This window comes from Hyla sarda, unplaced genomic scaffold (genome assembly GCF_029499605.1).
Source record: "Hyla sarda isolate aHylSar1 unplaced genomic scaffold, aHylSar1.hap1 scaffold_81, whole genome shotgun sequence".
Classification (NCBI taxonomy): domain Eukaryota; kingdom Metazoa; phylum Chordata; class Amphibia; order Anura; family Hylidae; genus Hyla; species Hyla sarda.
Window position 1 is genome coordinate 264,730 of NW_026610836.1, and position 20,939 is coordinate 285,668.

The 20,939-nt window shown below is 50.9% G+C and overlaps 2 protein-coding genes across 3 annotated transcripts in view; one reads left to right on the forward strand and one right to left on the reverse strand.

Annotated features, from left to right (window-relative positions):
• The window catches only part of XPO5 (exportin 5), an 84,581-nt gene extending 69,826 nt beyond the window's left edge, over positions 1–14,755 (reverse strand). Inside the window, exon 1 of the mRNA XM_056554608.1 lies at positions 14,587–14,755. Coding sequence (XP_056410583.1) covers positions 14,587–14,718 — 132 coding nt within the window. The 5' untranslated portion in view covers positions 14,719–14,755. The remainder of the gene's footprint in view (positions 1–14,586) is intronic.
• A 45-nt stretch (positions 14,756–14,800) lies between these two features.
• The window catches only part of POLH (DNA polymerase eta), a 42,601-nt gene continuing 36,462 nt past the window's right edge, over positions 14,801–20,939 (forward strand). The window contains exons 1-2 of one of the 2 annotated variants that reach the window (XM_056554611.1): positions 14,801–14,893; positions 20,649–20,788. In XM_056554611.1, coding sequence (XP_056410586.1) covers positions 20,652–20,788 — 137 coding nt within the window. In that variant the 5' untranslated portion in view covers positions 14,801–14,893; positions 20,649–20,651. Of the gene's footprint in view, positions 14,894–16,365; positions 16,510–20,648; positions 20,789–20,939 lie in introns of those variants that run through there. The other variant, XM_056554610.1, reaches the window with a different exon arrangement.

Genomic DNA, 20,939 nt, shown 5'->3' on the forward strand with positions numbered 1-20,939 from the left:
TGACTTGATGCTTTCTCATAGTTAGCAAATACACAATTCTAAGTGCCCTCAATCAAACCCCTAGCCTTGTATATAAGATACATAACGACCAGCTCTTAAAAGTAACAATATATAACTGTCAAGAGAGCAAAAGGAGAAAAGGGGGGAGGAGGGGGGACATATAATCATTTATCTCATCATTTAGTAACCTTGTTACTATATGGTCATTTGTCTCATCAAGAGGTGAATTAACAGAGTACATCGGGGTTGGTGAAAAAAGAAAGGAGAAATAGAGGAGTGGGGTATATAGTCATTTCACATTAGGCATATAACCTCCTTATAATGTGCCAACTTGGAACACGATAAGTAGCGCAATAAGAATTCCAACTATTCCTCAAAGAATATGGACTGACATCTAAACAAGAAGGGAGAGTTTATGACGGGACTGCCGATACAAAACAAAATTATTTTTATTAGGTCAGTTGCCAGCCGGCTGCTACCAAAAATTAGTAAATATAATTTGAGGAAATTGATAATATGCACTTATTCAAAAATATTTATAAAAAAGCTGCGAAAGAAAAGCCTTCATTCAGGCCCAACGGTGACTGACTACGTAGTCGCCAAATCCATCTCGCCTCTTCTTGTAAGAGGCGAGTGTCTATGTTTCCTTTTCGGGGTCCTAATTTTAATTGGCAAAGACCAGCGAATTTAAGATCCTCCAATCTCCCATTGTGTTGCGAGCATGTGCCTCGCCAAGGGAGTATCCTTACCCGTTCTAATATTGCTTAAGTGTTGTGAGATCCTCTTCCTTAGTTCTTGGGTTGTTTTTCCCACATAGATTTTGGGACATGTGCATTTGGCCACATAGATGACATTATGTGAGCTACAGTTGATGAACTGCCTAATTTGATAGGTACGGTCATCCACCGGATTAATTATTTCTTTAGTCTTGTGAACATGACGACATAGGTTACAGTGGCCACAAGTATACATGCCCACTGTCCTAGTTTGTAGCCAACTTTCCTTATTGGCTGTAGTTCTGAGATGACTATGTACCAATTGATCTTTGAGGTTAGGACCTTTGCGGAATGTCACGCTCGGAGTCTTGCCTATGACTGGCAAGAGATCCATGTCTCTTGCCAGTAAATGCCAATGTCGTTTAAGGACAGCCATAACTTGATCTGTATGGCCATCGTAAGTACCAATGCATCTGACTTTTTTTGAGGTATCGTCTACCCTTGTTTCTGTTAGTAGTCGATTCCTTTCTGAGTGACAAGCTCTGTAATAGGCTCTCTTCAGATGCTTACGGGGATAACCCCTCTGTCTAAATCGTTTAAACAGGTTCGAGCTCTCCTGTTGGAAACTGGTTTCTTCAGAACAGTTCCTCCTTGCCCTGAGATACTGACCAACCGGGATACTCTTTTTAAGAGACCCCGGGTGCCAGCTATCCCAGTGCAGGAGAGAATTAGTAGAGGTGGGCTTGCGATAAATATCCGTCTGGATATGGTTCTCCTCATCAATATAGATTCTCAAATCCAAGAAATTGATGCTTCTACCTCCGATCTCCGAAGTGAAGGTCATGCCAATATCGTTGATATTTAATTTGTTGGTGAACTCTTGAAAGAGCTCAATCGGTCCGTCCCACAGTATCAGGACGTCATCTATATATCGTCCAAAAAATAAAATGTGCTCTGTGTATGAACTCAACTCATCAGAAAAAACAAACGTGCTCTCCCACCACGTGCACATGAAGCCCCCATAGCTGTGCCTTGTGTCTGGTGAAAAAAGGTGCCATTAAATAAGAAATAATTATGTGTAAGAATGAATTCCAAAAGTGCTAGAATAAATTTATTGTGCCCGTTAAAGCGAGTGCTCTTGGTGCTTAAATATCTGGAGACTGCTGCAAGTCCTAGATGATGCCGTATATTACTATAGAGACTCTCAACGTCCAGACTTGTGAGTATGGTAGTGTCTGTGACAGTAATGTCTGTCAGTTTGAGGACCGTGTCCTTAGTGTCCCGCAGATAGGAAGGAAGTGTGGTGACAAAAGGTGAAAGTATGTGATCCAAATAAAGACTACCCCCATGTGTGAGACAGTCATTCCCCGAAACTATAGGTCTACCTCTAACCCGGTAACCCTGACCCCGGTATACTGTACAACCCCGAGAGGAACCCCGACCCCGGTATACTGTACACCCCCGAGAGGAACCCCGACCCCGGTATACTGTACAACCCCGAGAGGAACCCGACCCCGGTATACTGTACACCCCCGAGAGGAACCCCGACCCCGGTATACTGTACACCCCCGAGAGGAACCCGACCCCGGTATACTGTACACCCCCGAGAGGAACCCCGACCCCGGTATACTGTACGACACCCCCGAGAGGAACCCGACCCCGGTATACTGTACGACACCCCCGAGAGGAACCCCGACCCCGGTATACTGTACACCCCCGAGAGGAACCCGACCCCGGTATACTGTACAACCCCGAGAGGAACCCCCACCCCGGTATACTGTACACCCCCGAGAGGAACCCGACCCCGGTATACTGTACAACCCCGAGAGGAACCCCGAACCCGGTATACTGTGCGACACCCCCGAGAGGAACCCCGAACCCGGTATACTGTACAACCCCGAGAGGAACCCCGAACCCGGTATACTGTACACCCCCAAGAGGAACCCGACCCCGGTATACTGTACACCCCCGAGAGGAACCCGACCCCGGTATACTGTACACCCCCGAGAGGAACCCGACCCCGGTATACTGTACAACCCCGAGAGGAACCCCAAACCCGGTATACTGTACAACCCCGAGAGGAACGCCGACCCCGGTATACTGTACAACCCCGAGAGGAACGCCGACCCCGGTATACTGTGCGACAACCCCGAGAGGAACCCGACCCCGGTATACTGTGCGACAACCCCGAGAGGAACCCGACCCCGGTATACTGTGCGACACCCCCGAGAGGAACCCCGACCCCGGTATACTGTACATCCCCAGAGGAACCCCGGCCTCGGTATACTACACCCCCCGAGAGGAACCCCGACCCCGGTATACTGTACAACCCAGAGAGGAACCCGACCCTGGTATACTGTACATCCCCAGAGGAACCCCGACCCCGGTATACTGTACGACACCCCCCGAGAGGAACCCCGACCCGGTATACTGTACACCCCCGAGAGGAACCCTGAACCCGGTATAATATACACCCCCGAGAGGAACCCCGAACCCAGTATACTGTACACCCCCGAGAGGAACCCCGACCCCGGTATACTGTACAACCCCGAGAGGAACCCCGACCCCAGTATACTGTACCCCGCCCTATATTATCACCCCCGGGTATACTATCTCCTCCCCGCCCCCCCCCGTACACTATCCCCTCCCCCCTACCCTATCCCCTCCTGTACCCTATCCCCTCCTGTACCCTATCCCCTCCTGTACCCTATCCCCTCCTGTACCCTATCCCCTCCTGTACCCTATCCCCTCCTGTACCCTATCCCCTCCTGTACCCTATCCCCTCCTGTACCCTCCAGTCCACTATCCCCTCCAGTCCACTATCCCCTCCAGTCCACTATCCCCTCCTGTCCCCTCCAGTCCACTATCCCCTCCTGTCCACTATCCCCTCCTGTCCACTATCCCCTCCTGTCCACTATCCCCTCCTGTCCACTATCCCCTCCTGTCCACTATCCCCTCCTGTCCACTATCCCCTCCTGTCCACTATCCCCTCCTGTCCACTATCCCCTCCTGTCCACTATCCCCTCCTGTCCACTATCCCCTCCTGTCCACTATCCCCTCCTGTCCACTATCCCCTCCTGTCCACTATCCCCTCCTGTCCACTATCCCCTCCTGTCCACTATCCCCTCCTGTCCACTATCCCCTCCTGTCCACTATCCCCTCCTGTCCACTATCCCCTCCTGTCCACTATCCCCTCCTGTCCACTATCGCCTCCTGTCCACTATCGCCTCCTGTCCACTATCGCCTCCTGTCCACTATCGCCTCCTGTCCACTATCGCCTCCTGTCCACTATCGCCTCCTGTCCACTATCGCCTCCTGTCCACTATCGCCTCCTGTCCACTATCGCCTCCTGTCCACTATCCCCTCCTGTCCACTATCCCCTCCTGTCCACTATCCCCTCCTGTCCACTATCCCCTCCTGTCCACTATCCCCTCCTGTCCACTATCCCCTCCTGTCCACTATCCTCTCCTGTATACTATCCCCTCCTGTATACTATCCCCTCCTGTATGCTCCTGTACCCTATCCCCTCCTGTATACTATCCCCTCCTGTATGCTCCTGTACACTATCCCCTCCTGTACCCTATCCCCTCCTGTACCCTATCCCCTCCTGTACCCTATCCCCTCCTGTACCCTATCCCCTCCTGTACCCTATCCCCTCCTGTACCCTATCCCCTCCTGTACCCTATCCCCTCCTGTACCCTATCCCCTCCTGTACCCTATCCCCTCCTGTACCCTATCCCCTCCTGTACCCTATCCCCTCCTGTACCCTATCCCCTCCTGTATCCTATCCCCTCCTGTATCCTATCCCCTCCTGTATCCTATCCCCTCCTGTATCCTATCCCCTCCTGTATCCTATCCCCTCCTGTATCCTATCCCCTCCTGTATACTATCCCCTCCTGTATACTATCCCCTCCTGTATACTATCCCCTCCTGTATACTATCCCCTCCTGTATGCTCCTGTATACTATCCCCTCCTGTATACTATCCCCTCCTGTATGCTCCTGTATACTATCCCCTCCTGTATACTATCCCCTCCTGTATACTATCCCCTCCTGTATGCTCCTGTATACTATCCCCTCCTGTATACTATCCCCTCCTGTATGCTCCTGTACACTATCCCCTCCTGTATACTATCCCCTCCTGTATACTATCCCCTCCTGTATACTATCCCCTCCCTCCTGTATACTATCCCCTCCCTCCTGTATACTATCCCCTCCCTCCTGTATACTATCCCCTCCCTCCTGTATACTATCCCCTCCCTCCTGTATACTATCCCCTCCTGTATGCTCCTGTATACTATCCTCTCCTGTATACTATCCCCTCCTGTATACTATCCCCTCCCTTCTGTATACTATCCCCTCCTGTATGCTCCTGTATACTATCCCCTCCCTCCTGTATACTATCCCCTCCTGTATACTATCCCCTCCTGTATACTATCCCCTCCTGTATACTATCCCCTCCTGTACACTATCCCCTCCTGTACACTATCCACTCCTGTATACTATCCACTCCTGTATACTATCCACTCCTGTATACTATCCCCTCCTGTATACTATCCCCTCCTGTATACTATCCCCTCCTGTATACTATCCTCTCCTGTATACTCCTGTATACTATCCCCTCCTGTATACTATCCCCTCCTGTATACTATCCCCTCCTGTATACTATCCCCTCCTGTATACTATCCCCTCCTGCATCCTATCCCCTCCTGTATCCTATCCCCTCCTGTATCCTATCCCCTCCTGTATACTATCCCCTCCTGTATACTATCCTCTCCTGTATACTATCCCCTCCTGTATACTATCCTCTCCTGTATACTCCTGTATACTATCCCCTCCTGTATACTATCCTCTCCCTCCTGTATACTATCCTCTCCCTCCTGTATACTATCCTCTCCCTCCTGTATACTATCCTCTCCTGTATACTATCCTCTCCCTCCTGTATGCTCCTGTATACTATCCCCTCCTGTATACTATCCCCTCCTGTATACTATCCCCTCCTGTATACTATCCCCTCCCTCCTGTATACTATCCCCTCCCTCCTGTATACTATCCCCTCCCTCCTGTATACTATCCCCTCCCTCCTGTATACTATCCCCTCCCTCCTGTATACTATCCCCTCCCTCCTGTATACTATCCCCTCCTGTATGATCCTGTATACTATTCCCTCCTGTATACTATCCCCTCCTGTATACTATCCCCTCCTGTATACTATCCCCTCCTGTATACTATCCCCTCCTGTATGATCCTGTATACTATCCCCTCCTGTATACTATCCCCTCCTGTATACTATCCCCTCCTGTATGATCCTGTATACTATTCCCTCCTGTATACTATCCTCTCCTGAATACTCCTGTATACTATCCCCTCCTGTATACTATCCTCTCCTGTATACTATCCCCTCCTGTATACTATCCCCTCCTGTATACTATCCCCTCCTGTATACTATCCTCTCCCTCCTGTATACTCCTGTATACTATCCTCTCCTGTATACTATCCCCTCCTGTATACTATCCCCTCCTGTATACTATCCCCTCCTGTATACTCCTATATACTATCCCCTCCTGCATCCTATCCCCTCCTGCATCCTATCCCCTCCTGCATCCTATCCCCTCCTGCATCCTATCCCCTCCTGCATCCTATCCCCTCCTGTATACTATCCCCTCCTGTATACTATCCCCTCCTGCATCCTATCCCCTCCTGTATCCTATCCCCTCCTGTATCCTATCCCCTCCTGTACACTATCCTCTCCTGTATACTATCCCCTCCTGTACACTATCCTCTCCTGTACACTATCCTCTCCTGTATACTATCCCCTCCTGTATACTATCCTCTCCTGTATACTATCCCCTCCTGTATACTATCCTCTCCTGTATACTCCTGTATACTATCCCCTCCTGTATACTATCCCCTCCTGTATACTATCCTCTCCCTCCTGTATACTATCCTCTCCCTCCTGTATACTATCCTCTCCCTCCTGTATACTATCCTCTCCCTCCTGTATACTATCCTCTCCTGTATACTATCCTCTCCCTCCTGTATGCTCCTGTATACTATCCCCTCCTGTATACTATCCCCTCCAGTATACTATCCCCTCCTGTATACTATCCCCTCCTGTATACTATCCCCTCCTGTATACTATCCCCTCCTGTATACTATCCCCTCCTGTATACTATCCCCTCCCTCCTGTATACTATCCCCTCCCTCCTGTATACTATCCCCTCCCTCCTGTATACTATCCCCTCCTGTATGATCCTGTATACTATTCCCTCCTGTATACTATCCCCTCCTGTATACTATCCCCTCCTGTATGATCCTGTATACTATCCCCTCCTGTATGATCCTGTATACTATTCCCTCCTGTATACTATCCCCTCCTGTATACTATCCCCTCCTGTATGATCCTGTATACTATTCCCTCCTGTATACTATCCTCTCCTGAATACTCCTGTATACTATCCCCTCCTGTATACTATCCTCTCCTGTATACTATCCCCTCCTGTATACTATCCTCTCCTGTATACTATCCTCTCCTGTATACTCCTGTATACTATCCTCTCCTGTATACTATCCCCTCCTGTATACTATCCCCTCCTGTATACTATCCCCTCCTGTATACTATCCCCTCCTGTATACTATCCCCTCCTGTATACTATCCCCTCCTGTATACTATCCCCTCCTGTATATTCCTATATACTATCCCCTCCTGTATACTATCCCCTCCTGTATACTATCCCCTCCTGTATACTATCCCCTCCTGTATACTATCCTCTCCTGTATACTATCCTCTCCTGTATACTCCTGTATACTATCCCCTCCTGTATACTATCCCCTCCTGTATACTATCCCCTCCTGTATACTATCCCCTCCTGCATACTATCCCCTCCTGCATCCTATCCCCTCCTGCATCCTATCCCCTCCTGCATCCTATCCCCTCCTGCATCCTATCCCCTCCTGCATCCTATCCCCTCCTGCATCCTATCCCCTCCTGCATCCTATCCCCTCCTGCATCCTATCCCCTCCTGCATCCTATCCCCTCCTGCATCCTATCCCCTCCTGCATCCTATCCCCTCCTGCATCCTATCCCCTCCTGCATCCTATCCCCTCCTGTATACTCCTGTATACTATCCCCTCCTGTATACTATCCTCTCCTGTATACTATCCCCTCCTGTATACTATCCCCTCCCTCCTGTATACTATCCTCTCCCTCCTGTATACTATCCTCTCCCTCCTGTATACTATCCTCTCCCTCCTGTATACTATCCTCTCCCTCCTGTATACTATCCTCTCCCTCCTGTATACTATCCTCTCCCTCCTGTATACTATCCTCTCCCTCCTGTATACTATCCTCTCCCTCCTGTATGCTCCTGTATACTATCCCCTCCTGTATACTATCCCCTCCTGTATACTATCCCCTCCTGTATACTATCCCCTCCTGTATACTATCCCCTCCCTCCTGTATACTATCCCCTCCCTCCTGTATACTATCCCCTCCCTCCTGTATACTATCCCCTCCCGCCTGTATACTATCCCCTCCCTCCTGTATACTATCCCCTCCCTCCTGTATACTATCCCCTCCCTCCTGTATACTATCCCCTCCCTCCTGTATACTATCCCCTCCCTCCTGTATACTATCCCCTCCTGTATGATCCTGTATACTATTCCCTCCTGTATACTATCCCCTCCTGTATGATCCTGTATACTATCCCCTCCTGTATACTATCCCCTCCTGTATGATCCTGTATACTATTCCCTCCTGTATACTATCCTCTCCTGAATACTCCTGTATACTATCCCCTCCTGTATACTATCCCCTCCTGTATACTATCCCCTCCTGTATACTATCCCCACCTGTATACTATCCTCTCCTGTATATTCCTGTATACTATCCTCTCCTGTATACTATCCTCTCCTGTATACTATCCTCTCCTGTATACTATCCCCTCCTGTATACTATCCCCTCCTGTATACTCCTGTATACTATCCCCTCCTGTATACTATCCCCTCCTGTATACTATCCCCTCCTGTATACTATCCCCTCCTGTATACTATCCCCTCCTGTATACTATCCCCTCCTGTATACTATCCCCTCCTGTATACTATCCCCTCCTGTATACTATCCCCTCCTGTATACTATCCCCTCCTGTATACTATCCCCTCCTGTATACTATCCCCTCCTGTATACTATCCCCTCCTGTATACTATCCCCTCCTGTATACTATCCCCTCCTGTATACTATCCTCTCCTGTATACTATCCTCTCCTGTATACTCCTGTATACTATCCCCTCCTGTAAACTATCCTCTCCTGTATACTCCTGTATACTATCCCCTCCTGTATACTATCCCCTCCTGTATACTATCCCCTCCTGTATACTATCCCCTCCTGTATACTATCCCCTCCTGTATACTATCCTCTCCTGTATACTATCCTCTCCTGAATACTCCTGTATACTATCCCCTCCTGTATACTATCCTCTCCTGTATACTCCTGTATACTATCCCCTCCTGTATACTATCCTCTCCCTCCTGTATACTATCCTCTCCCTCCTGTATACTATCCTCTCCCTCCTGTATACTATCCTCTCCCTCCTGTATACTATCCTCTCCCTCCTGTATACTATCCTCTCCCTCCTGTATACTATCCTCTCCCTCCTGTATACTATCCCCTCCTGTATACTATCCCCTCCTGTATACTATCCCCTCCTGTATACTATCCTCTCCTGTATACTATCCTCTCCTGTATACTATCCTCTCCTGAATACTCCTGTATACTATCCCCTCCTGTATACTATCCTCTCCTGTATACTCCTGTATACTATCACCTCCTGTATACTATCCTCTCCCTCCTGTATACTATCCTCTCCCTCCTGTATACTATCCTCTCCCTCCTGTATACTATCCTCTCCCTCCTGTATACTATCCTCTCCCTCCTGTATACTATCCTCTCCCTCCTGTATACTATCCCCTCCTGTATACTATCCCCTCCTGTATACTATCCCCTCCTGTATACTATCCCCTCCTGTATACTATCCCCTCCTGTATACTATCCCCTCCTGTATACTATCCCCTCCTGTATACTATCCCCTCCCTCCTGTATACTATCCCCTCCCTCCTGTATACTATCCTCTCCCTCCTGTATACTATCCTCTCCCTCCTGTATACTATCCTCTCCCTCCTGTATACTATCCTCTCCCTCCTGTATACTATCCTCTCCCTCCTGTATACTATCCTCTCCCTCCTGTATACTATCCTCTCCCTCCTGTATACTATCCTCTCCCTCCTGTATACTATCCTCTCCCTCCTGTATACTATCCTCTCCCTCCTGTATACTATCCTCTCCCTCCTGTATACTATCCTCTCCCTCCTGTATACTATCCTCTCCCTCCTGTATACTATCCTCTCCCTCCTGTATACTATCCTCTCCCTCCTGTATACTATCCTCTCCCTCCTGTATACTATCCTCTCCCTCCTGTATACTATCCTCTCCCTCCTGTATACTATCCTCTCCCTCCTGTATACTATCCTCTCCCTCCTGTATACTATCCTCTCCCTCCTGTATACTATCCTCTCCCTCCTGTATACTATCCTCTCCCTCCTGTATACTATCCTCTCCCTCCTGTATACTATCCTCTCCCTCCTGTATACTATCCTCTCCCTCCTGTATACTATCCTCTCCCTCCTGTATACTATCCTCTCCCTCCTGTATACTATCCTCTCCCTCCTGTATACTATCCTCTCCCTCCTGTATACTATCCTCTCCCTCCTGTATACTATCCTCTCCCTCCTGTATACTATCCTCTCCCTCCTGTATACTATCCTCTCCCTCCTGTATACTATCCTCTCCCTCCTGTATACTATCCTCTCCCTCCTGTATACTATCCTCTCCCTCCTGTATACTATCCTCTCCCTCCTGTATACTATCCTCTCCCTCCTGTATACTATCCTCTCCCTCCTGTATACTATCCTCTCCCTCCTGTATACTATCCCCTCCTGTATACTATCCTCTCCCTCCTGTATACTATCCTCTCCCTCCTGTATACTATCCTCTCCCTCCTGTATACTATCCTCTCCCTCCTGTATACTATCCCCTCCTGTATACTATCCTCTCCCTCCTGTATACTATCCTCTCCCTCCTGTATACTATCCTCTCCCTCCTGTATACTATCCTCTCCCTCCTGTATACTATCCCCTCCCTCCTGTATACTATCCCCTCCCTCCTGTATACTATCCCCTCCTGTATACTATCCCCTCCTGTATACTATCCCCTCCTGTATACTATCCCCTCCTGTATACTATCCCCTCCTGTATACTATCCCCTCCTGTATACTATCCCCTCCTGTATACTATCCCCTCCTGTATACTATCCCCTCCTGTATACTATCCTCTCCTGTATACTATCCTCTCCTGTATACTATCCTCTCCTGTATACTATCCCCTCCTGTATACTATCCTCTCCTGTATACTATCCCCTCCTGTATACTATCCTCTCCCTCCTGTATACTATCCTCTCCCTCCTGTATACTATCCTCTCCCTCCTGTATACTATCCTCTCCCTCCTGTATACTATCCTCTCCCTCCTGTATACTATCCCCTCCTGTATACTATCCCCTCCTGTATACTATCCCCTCCTGTATACTATCCTCTCCTGTATACTATCCTCTCCTGAATACTCCTGTATACTATCTCCTCCTGTATACTATCCCCTCCTGTATACTATCCTCTCCTGTATACTCCTGTATACTATCACCTCCTGTATACTATCCTCTCCCTCCTGTATACTATCCTCTCCCTCCTGTATACTATCCTCTCCCTCCTGTATACTATCCTCTCCCTCCTGTATACTATCCTCTCCCTCCTGTATACTATCCTCTCCCTCCTGTATACTATCCTCTCCCTCCTGTATACTATCCTCTCCCTCCTGTATACTATCCTCTCCTGTATACTATCCCCTCCTGTATACTATCCTCTCCCTCCTGTATACTATCCTCTCCCTCCTGTATACTATCCTCTCCCTCCTGTATACTATCCTCTCCCTCCTGTATACTATCCTCTCCCTCCTGTATACTATCCTCTCCCTCCTGTATACTATCCTCTCCCTCCTGTATACTATCCCCTCCTGTATACTATCCTCTCCCTCCTGTATACTATCCCCTCCTGTATACTATCCTCTCCCTCCTGTATACTATCCTCTCCCTCCTGTATACTATCCTCTCCCTCCTGTATACTATCCTCTCCCTCCTGTATACTCCCCTCTCCTGTATACTATCCTCTCCCTCCTGTATACTCCCCTCTCCTGTATACTATCCCCTCCTGTAAACTATCCTCTCCTGTATACTATCCCCTCCTGTATACTATCCTCTCCTGTATACTCCTGTATACTATCCCCTCCCTCCTGTATACTATCCTCTCCCTCCTGTATACTATCCTCTCCCTCCTGTATACTATCCTCTCCCTCCTGTACCCTATCCCCTCCTGTATACTATCCCCTCCTGTATACTATCCTCTCCTGTATACTATCCCCTCCTGTATACTATCCTCTCCCTCCTGTATACTATCCTCTCCCTCCTGTATACTATCCTCTCCCTCCTGTATACTATCCTCTCCCTCCTGTATACTATCCTCTCCCTCCTGTATACTATCCTCTCCCTCCTGTATACTATCCTCTCCCTCCTGTATACTATCCTCTCCCTCCTGTATACTATCCTCTCCCTCCTGTATACTATCCTCTCCCTCCTGTATACTATCCTCTCCCTCCTGTATACTATCCTCTCCCTCCTGTATACTATCCTCTCCCTCCTGTATACTATCCTCTCCCTCCTGTATACTATCCTCTCCCTCCTGTATACTATCCTCTCCCTCCTGTATACTATCCTCTCCCTCCTGTATACTATCCTCTCCCTCCTGTATACTATCCTCTCCCTCCTGTATACTATCCTCTCCCTCCTGTATACTATCCTCTCCCTCCTGTATACTATCCTCTCCCTCCTGTATACTATCCTCTCCCTCCTGTATACTATCCTCTCCCTCCTGTATACTATCCTCTCCCTCCTGTATACTATCCTCTCCCTCCTGTATACTATCCTCTCCCTCCTGTATACTATCCTCTCCCTCCTGTATACTATCCTCTCCCTCCTGTATACTATCCCCTCCTGTATACTATCCTCTCCCTCCTGTATACTATCCTCTCCCTCCTGTATACTATCCTCTCCCTCCTGTATACTATCCTCTCCCTCCTGTATACTATCCCCTCCTGTATACTATCCTCTCCCTCCTGTATACTATCCTCTCCCTCCTGTATACTATCCTCTCCCTCCTGTATACTATCCTCTCCCTCCTGTATACTATCCCCTCCCTCCTGTATACTATCCCCTCCTGTATACTATCCCCTCCTGTATACTATCCCCTCCTGTATACTATCCTCTCCCTCCTGTATACTATCCTCTCCCTCCTGTATACTATCCTCTCCCTCCTGTATACTATCCCCTCCCTCCTGTATACTATCCCCTCCTGTATACTATCCCCTCCTGTATACTATCCCCTCCTGTATACTATCCCCTCCTGTATACTATCCCCTCCTGTATACTATCCCCTCCTGTATACTATCCCCTCCTGTATACTATCCTCTCCTGTATACTATCCTCTCCTGTATACTATCCCCTCCTGTATACTATCCTCTCCTGTATACTATCCCCTCCTGTATACTATCCTCTCCCTCCTGTATACTATCCTCTCCCTCCTGTATACTATCCTCTCCCTCCTGTATACTATCCTCTCCCTCCTGTATACTATCCTCTCCCTCCTGTATACTATCCTCTCCCTCCTGTATACTATCCCCTCCTGTATACTATCCCCTCCTGTATACTATCCCCTCCTGTATACTATCCTCTCCTGTATACTATCCTCTCCTGAATACTCCTGTATACTATCTCCTCCTGTATACTATCCCCTCCTGTATACTATCCTCTCCTGTATACTCCTGTATACTATCACCTCCTGTATACTATCCTCTCCCTCCTGTATACTATCCTCTCCCTCCTGTATACTATCCTCTCCCTCCTGTATACTATCCTCTCCCTCCTGTATACTATCCTCTCCCTCCTGTATACTATCCTCTCCCTCCTGTATACTATCCTCTCCCTCCTGTATACTATCCTCTCCTGTATACTATCCCCTCCTGTATACTATCCTCTCCCTCCTGTATACTATCCTCTCCCTCCTGTATACTATCCTCTCCCTCCTGTATACTATCCTCTCCCTCCTGTATACTATCCTCTCCCTCCTGTATACTATCCTCTCCCTCCTGTATACTATCCTCTCCCTCCTGTATACTATCCCCTCCTGTATACTATCCTCTCCCTCCTGTATACTATCCCCTCCTGTATACTATCCTCTCCCTCCTGTATACTATCCTCTCCCTCCTGTATACTATCCTCTCCCTCCTGTATACTATCCTCTCCCTCCTGTATACTATCCTCTCCCTCCTGTATACTCCCCTCTCCTGTATACTCCCCTCTCCTGTATACTATCCCCTCCTGTAAACTATCCTCTCCTGTATACTATCCCCTCCTGTATACTATCCTCTCCTGTATACTCCTGTATACTATCCCCTCCCTCCTGTATACTATCCTCTCCCTCCTGTATACTATCCTCTCCCTCCTGTATACTATCCTCTCCCTCCTGTACCCTATCCCCTCCTGTATACTATCCCCTCCTGTATACTCCCCTCTCCTGTATACTCCCCTCTCCTGTATACTCCCCTCTCCTGTATACTATCCCCTCCTGTATACTATCCTCTCCTGTATACTCCTGTATACTATCCTCTCTCTCCCTCCCCCGGTCTCCTCCGTTATTCCCCGCCCGTGGTCCTCACCCTCAGCGCCTCCATCCGGTGTTCCTGGGCTGAGTTGGGCTCCATGATGACGGTCACCGCCTGCACCAACCGCTCACACACAGCCCGCACCTGCTCCGCCATCTCCCGGGAACACGGCGAGGACCCCGGCATGAGACACACTAAGCATGCGCAATCACGCTGCGTGCGGACCGCTAACACTGCGCCTGCGCGGAGGAACATGAGGTGACACGTGATCTCCTTGTGCGCAGCCGCAGCCAGACGAGAGAGCGACTCCAATCCTGTCAGAAGTGTGGCGGGAAACAGAAGACACTGAGGAGAGTGACGGGTGAGGAGAGGAGACCCCCGGGGAGGAGAGGGAAGGGGGAGACCCCCGGGGATAGAAAGGAGGAGTAGAGGAGACCAGGCGAGGAGAGGAGACCCCCCGGGGATAGAGAGGAGGAGAGGAGACCCCGGGGATAGAAAGGAGGAGAGGAGACCCCGGGGATAGAAAGGAGGAGGAGAGGAGACCCCCGGGGATAGAAAGGAGGAGGAGAGGAGACCCCGGGGATAGAAAGGAGGAGGAGAGGAGACCCCCGGGGATAGAAAGGAGGAGGAGAGGAGACCCCGGGGATAGAAAGGAGGAGAAGAGGAGACCCCTGGGGATAGAAAGGAGGAGAGGAGACCCCGGGGATAGAAAGGAGGAGAGGAGACCCCGGGGATAGAAAGGAGGAGGAGAGGAGACCCCCGGGGATAGAAAGGAGGAGGGGAGAGGACACCCCGGGGATAGAAAGGAGGAGGAGAGGAGACCCCCGGGGATAGAAAGGAGGAGAAGAGGAGACCCCTGGGGATAGAAAGGAGGAGAGGAGACCCCGGGGATAGAAAGGAGGAGAGGAGACCCCGGGGATAGAAAGGAGGAGGAGAGGAGACCCCCGGGGATAGAAAGGAGGAGGGGAGAGGACACCCCGGGGATAGAAAGGAGGAGGAGAGGAGACCCCCGGGGATAGAAAGGAGGAGGAGAGGAGACCCCTGGGGATAGAAAGGAGGAGAGGAGACCCCGGGGATAGAAAGGAGGAGGAGAGGAGACCCCCGGGGATAGAAAGGAGGAGAGGAGACCCCGGGGATAGAAAGGAGGAGGAGAGGAGACCCCCGGGGATAGAAAGGAGGAGGAGAGGAGACCCCCGGGGATAGAAAGGAGGAGGAGAGGAGACCCCGGGGATAGAAAGGAGGAGGAGAGGAGACCTCCGGGGATAGAAAGGAGGAGGAGAGGAGACCCCGGGGATAGAAAGGAGGAGGAGAGGAGACCCCCGGGGATAGAAAGGAGGAGGAGAGGAGACCCCGGGGATAGAAAGGGGGAGGAGAGGAGACCCCCGGGGATAGAAAGGAGGAGAGGAGACCCCCGGGGATAGAAAGGAGGAGGAGAGGAGACCCCCGGGGATAGAAAGGAGGAGAGGACACCCCGGGGATAGAAAGGAGGAGAGGAGACCCCCGGGGATAGAAAGGAGGAGGAGAGGAGACCCCCGGGGATAGAAAGGAGGAGGAGAGGAGACCCCCGGGGATAGAAAGGGGGAGGAGAGGAGACCCCGGGGATAGAAAGGGGGAGGAGAGGAGACCCCGGGGATAGAAAGGAGGAGAGGAGACCCCGGGGATAGAAAGGAGGAGGAGAGGAGACCCCCGGGGATAGAAAGGAGGAGGAGAGGAGACCCCCGGGGATAGAAAGGAGGAGGAGAGGAGACCCCCGGGGATAGAAAGGAGGAGGAGAGGAGACTCCCGGGGATAGAAAGGAGGAGAGGAGACCCCGGGGATAGAAAGGAGGAGAGGAGACCCCCGGGGACAGTGAAGCGGAGGGACTCTGTTCACACTGAGGAATTGTAGAAGAATGGACTCCCGTAATTCCGCTCACTTATTCTGCTCCAATTTATTCTAAATGGAAAGTTCCATTGAACTTAACCCCTTAAGGACCAGGTCAATTTTTGTTTTTGCACTTTTTTCCTCCTCGCCTTCTAAAAATCATAACTCTTCAATTTTGCTCCTGCAGACCCATATGACACTTCTTGTGGTTTTTGTGTCACCAATTGTACTTTGTAATGTTATCTCTTATAACAAGATCTGCAGCAAAATACAATTATTTGTGGGGGGGAATTTAAAAACAAACACCATTTTGTAACTCTTTAGGGCTTCCGTTTCTATGCAGTGCACTTTTTGGTAAAAATGACATATTGTGTGGAATTTATCATTAGTGGTGGAAGTTTTTCTTTTATATGTAGCGCTAATTATAGCGCAGTGAGTTATTACCGTATATACTCGAGTATAAGCCGACCCGAGTATAAGCCGAGACCCCTAATTTCAACCCAAAATCCCAGGAAAAGTTATTGACTCGAGTATAAGCCTAGGGTGGGAAATACCTCATCCCCCCCTGTCATCATCCAGACCCGTCATTAACATCCTCATCATCATCCCCTTGTCATCATCCCACACATCCCCCCTTCATCATCCTCTTATCATCCCACACATCCCCCCTTCATCATCCCCTTATCATCCCACACATCCCCCCTTCATCATCCCCTTGTCATCATCCCACACATCCCCCTTCATCATCCCCTTATCATCCCGCACATCCCCCCTTCATCATCCCCTTATCATCCCACACATCCCCCCTTCATCATCCCCTTGTCATCATCCCACACATCCCCCCTTCATCATCCCCTTATCATCCCACACCCCCCCTTCATCATCCCCACCCCCCTTCATCATCCCCACACCCCCCCTTCATCATCCTCTTCTCATCATTCGCCCTCAGTGGTCTTCAACCTGCGGACCTCCAGAGGTTTCAAAACTACAACTCCCAGCAAGCCCGGGCAGCCATCGGCTGTCCGGGCTTGCTGGGAGTTGTAGTTTTGAAACCTCCGGAGGTCCGCAGGTTGAAGACCACTGCGGCCTTCAACATCATCCAGCCCCCCTCTCACCCCCTTTAGTTCTGAGTACTCACCTCCGCTCGGCGCTGGTCCGGTCCTGCAGGGCTGTCCGGTGAGGAGGTGGTCCGGTGAGGAGGTGTTCCGGGCTGCTATCTTCACCGGGGGCGCCTCTTCTCCGCGCTTCCGGCCCGGAATAGAGGCGTTGCCTTGACAATGACGCAGAATTACGTTGGCAATGAACGCACCTCTGCGTCGTTGTCACGGCAACGTGACTATTCTGAGGCCGGGCCCGAAGCGCTTAGAAGAGGCCTCCCCGGTGAAGATAGCAGCCCGGAACACTATCCCACCGGACCACCTCCTCACCGGACAGTCCTGCAGGACCGGACCAGTGCCGAGCGGAGGTGAGTACTCAGAACTAAAGGGGGTGAGAGGGGGCTGGATGATGTTGAAGGCCGCAGTGGTCTTCAACCTGCGGACCTCCGGAGGTTTCAAAACTACAACTCCCAGCAAGCCCGGACAGCCGATGGCTGCCCGGGCTTGCTGGGAGTTGTAGTTTTGAAACCTCTGGAGGTCCGCAGGTTGAAGACCACTGCGGGTGGGGGAGTTCACTCGAGTATAAGCCGAGGGGGGTGTTTTCAGCACGAAAAATCGTGCTGAAAAACTTGGCCTATACTCGAGTATATACGGTATGCGTCTTTTTATTTTTTTGTTAGAGCAAAAAGCATGTACCGTACACTATTTTTGGTGTATTGTGGAATATGCATTCTACAGTGGATACTAATTTATCATGTGCAAATTTTTTTTGTTTAGACGCATTTTTTTTGCGCAAATAATTTTTTTTTTAACGAAAAAATACACCATCAAAAAGGACACGTGGGAAAGTGTTCTACCAAGACAGCCGGGGGACGCAGGAACTGTCCAACAACTCTGCGAAACTACAACTACTCCCATCATGGGACAGAGTCTGTCACATGATGGGAGTAGTTGTAGTACCACAGCACTGAGGGACGGCACTTGCACATTCCCCCTAGCTGCGGGACTCTATTGGGACAGTGAGGACTACTACTCCCATCATGGAAAGACTTTGCCCATGATGGGAGTTATAGTCCAGGGGCAGATCACAGAAGGTCATTCTCCAGAGACCCACTGCGATCTGCATTTATTAAGTTAACAAGCCGGCAACACATGCAGCTCCCCGACGGATCCTGTATAAGCTGTCGTCATTCATAATCCCCTGAGGGGAGAGGGAGACTGAGAGGAGACCCCCGGGGAGAGAAGACCCCTGAGGAGAAAAGAGGGGAAGACAGAGAGGAGACCCCCGGGGAGAGAAGACCCCTGAGGAGAGGGGGAGACCGAGAGAGGAGACCCCCGGGGAGAGAAGACCCCTGAGGGGAGGGGGAGACCCCCGGGGAAAGAAGACCCCTGAGGGGAGGGGGGGAGACCGAGAGAGGAGACCCCCGGGGAGAGAAGACCCCTGAGGGGAGGGGGAGACCTAGAGGAGACCCCCGGGGAGAGAAGACCCCTGAGGAGAGGGGGAGACCCCCGGGGAAAGAAGACCCCTGAGGGGAGGGGGAGACCCCCGGGGAAAGAAGACCCCTGAGGGGAGGGGGAGACCCCCGGGGAAAGAAGACCCCTGAGGGGAGGGGGGAGACCGAGAGAGGAGACCCCCGGGGAGAGAAGACCCCTGAGGGGAGGGGGAGACCTAGAGGAGACCCCCGGGGAGAGGAGACCCCGGGGAGAGGAAACCCCTGAGGAGAGGGGAGGGGGAGACTGAGAGAGGAGACCCCCGGGGAGAGAAGACCCCTGAGGAGAGGGGGAGACCGAGAGAGGAGAGCCCCGGGGAGAGAAGACCCCTGAGGGGAGGGGGAGACCCCCGGGGAAAGAAGACCCCTGAGGGGAGGGGGGGAGACCGAGAGAGGAGACCCCCGGGGAGAGAAGACCCCTGAGGGGAGGGGGAGACCCCCAGGGAGAGAAGCTCCCCGACGGATCCTGTATAAGCTAATCCTCACCGACGCGAGCTCTGATTGGTGAATAGTAATCCACCAATCCAAGCTCCCGGCGGTGGGGATGATGAATTATGACAGGGTATAAAGGAGCCTGGACAAGCTCTGTCCCATGACAACCTTTAGGCTAGGTTCAGACTACGGAATCTCCGGGCTGAATCAGTTGGCGCTAGGACCGCGCGGATACTGCAGTCTCTGCAATGTGTTCCGCGCGGATTTCTGCCTGAAGAAAGAGCAACCCCTTTCTTCAGGCGGAAATTTCCAAGCGGATTTTCCGTTCACAAATTCCGAAGTGTGAATTTGTGAACTGAAAACCATTCACTACACAGTACATTTTAGCAAGCGGAATTTCCTCTTTGAAATTGCAGGCGGAAAATCCGTAGTCTGAACCTAGCCTTAATGTTCCACCCCCTAATGATGACATCATTAGGGGGCGGTTCTACATCCTCCAGGCCTGAAGCCAGGCTGGTAATTAAGGCTCTGTTATCATTATGCGTTTTGCATAATGAGAACAGAGCCTTTCTGGCAGTGTGTTCCCAAACAGGGAGACTCCAGCTGTTGCTTAACTACAGCCCCCCGTCCTCTTACAGACCCCATGCCTTGACTACGCTCCTCATCATCCCCGTCCTCTTACAGACCCCATGCCTTGACTACACTCCTCATCATCCCCATCTTACAGACCCCATGCCTTGACTACACTCCTCATCATCCCCGTCCTCTTACAGACCCCATGCCTTGACTACACTCCTCATCATCCCTGTCCTCTTACAGACCCCATGCCTTGACTACACTCCTCATCATCCCCGTCCTCTTACAGACCCCATGCCTTGACTACACTCCTCATCATCCCCGTCCTCTTACAGACCCCATGCCTTGACTACGCTCCTCATCATCCCCGTCCTCTTACAGACCCCATGCCTTGACTACACTCCTCATCATCCCCATCTTACAGACACCATGTCTTGACTACACTCCTCATCATCCCCGTCCTCTTACAGACCCCATGCCTTGACTACACTCCTCATCATCCCCGTCCTCTTACAGACCCCATGCCTTGACTACACTCCTCATCATCCCCATCTTACAGACACCATGTCTTGACTACACTCCTCATCATCCCCGTCCTCTTACAGACCCCATGCCTTGACTACACTCCTCATCATCCCCGTCCATTGTGTCTCCGCAGGTTATGGAGGCAGCCACAGCCCGGGTGGTGGCTCTGGTGGACATGGATTGCTTCTATGTGCAGGTGGAGCAGAGGCTGCGACCTGAGTTGAGGAAAAAGCCTGTGGTGGTGGCGCAGTACAAGACCTGGAAAGGAGGCGGGTAAGGGCCTGGGGCCACAGGAGAGAGGCTGGGTCAGACTCCGGGGCCACAGGAGAGAAGGGCGGGTAATGGTTCATGGGCCACAGAAGAAGAGGTGACTGAGGGTCCAGAGAGGAGACAGGTGAGGGTCCAGAGAGGGGGCAGGTGAGGG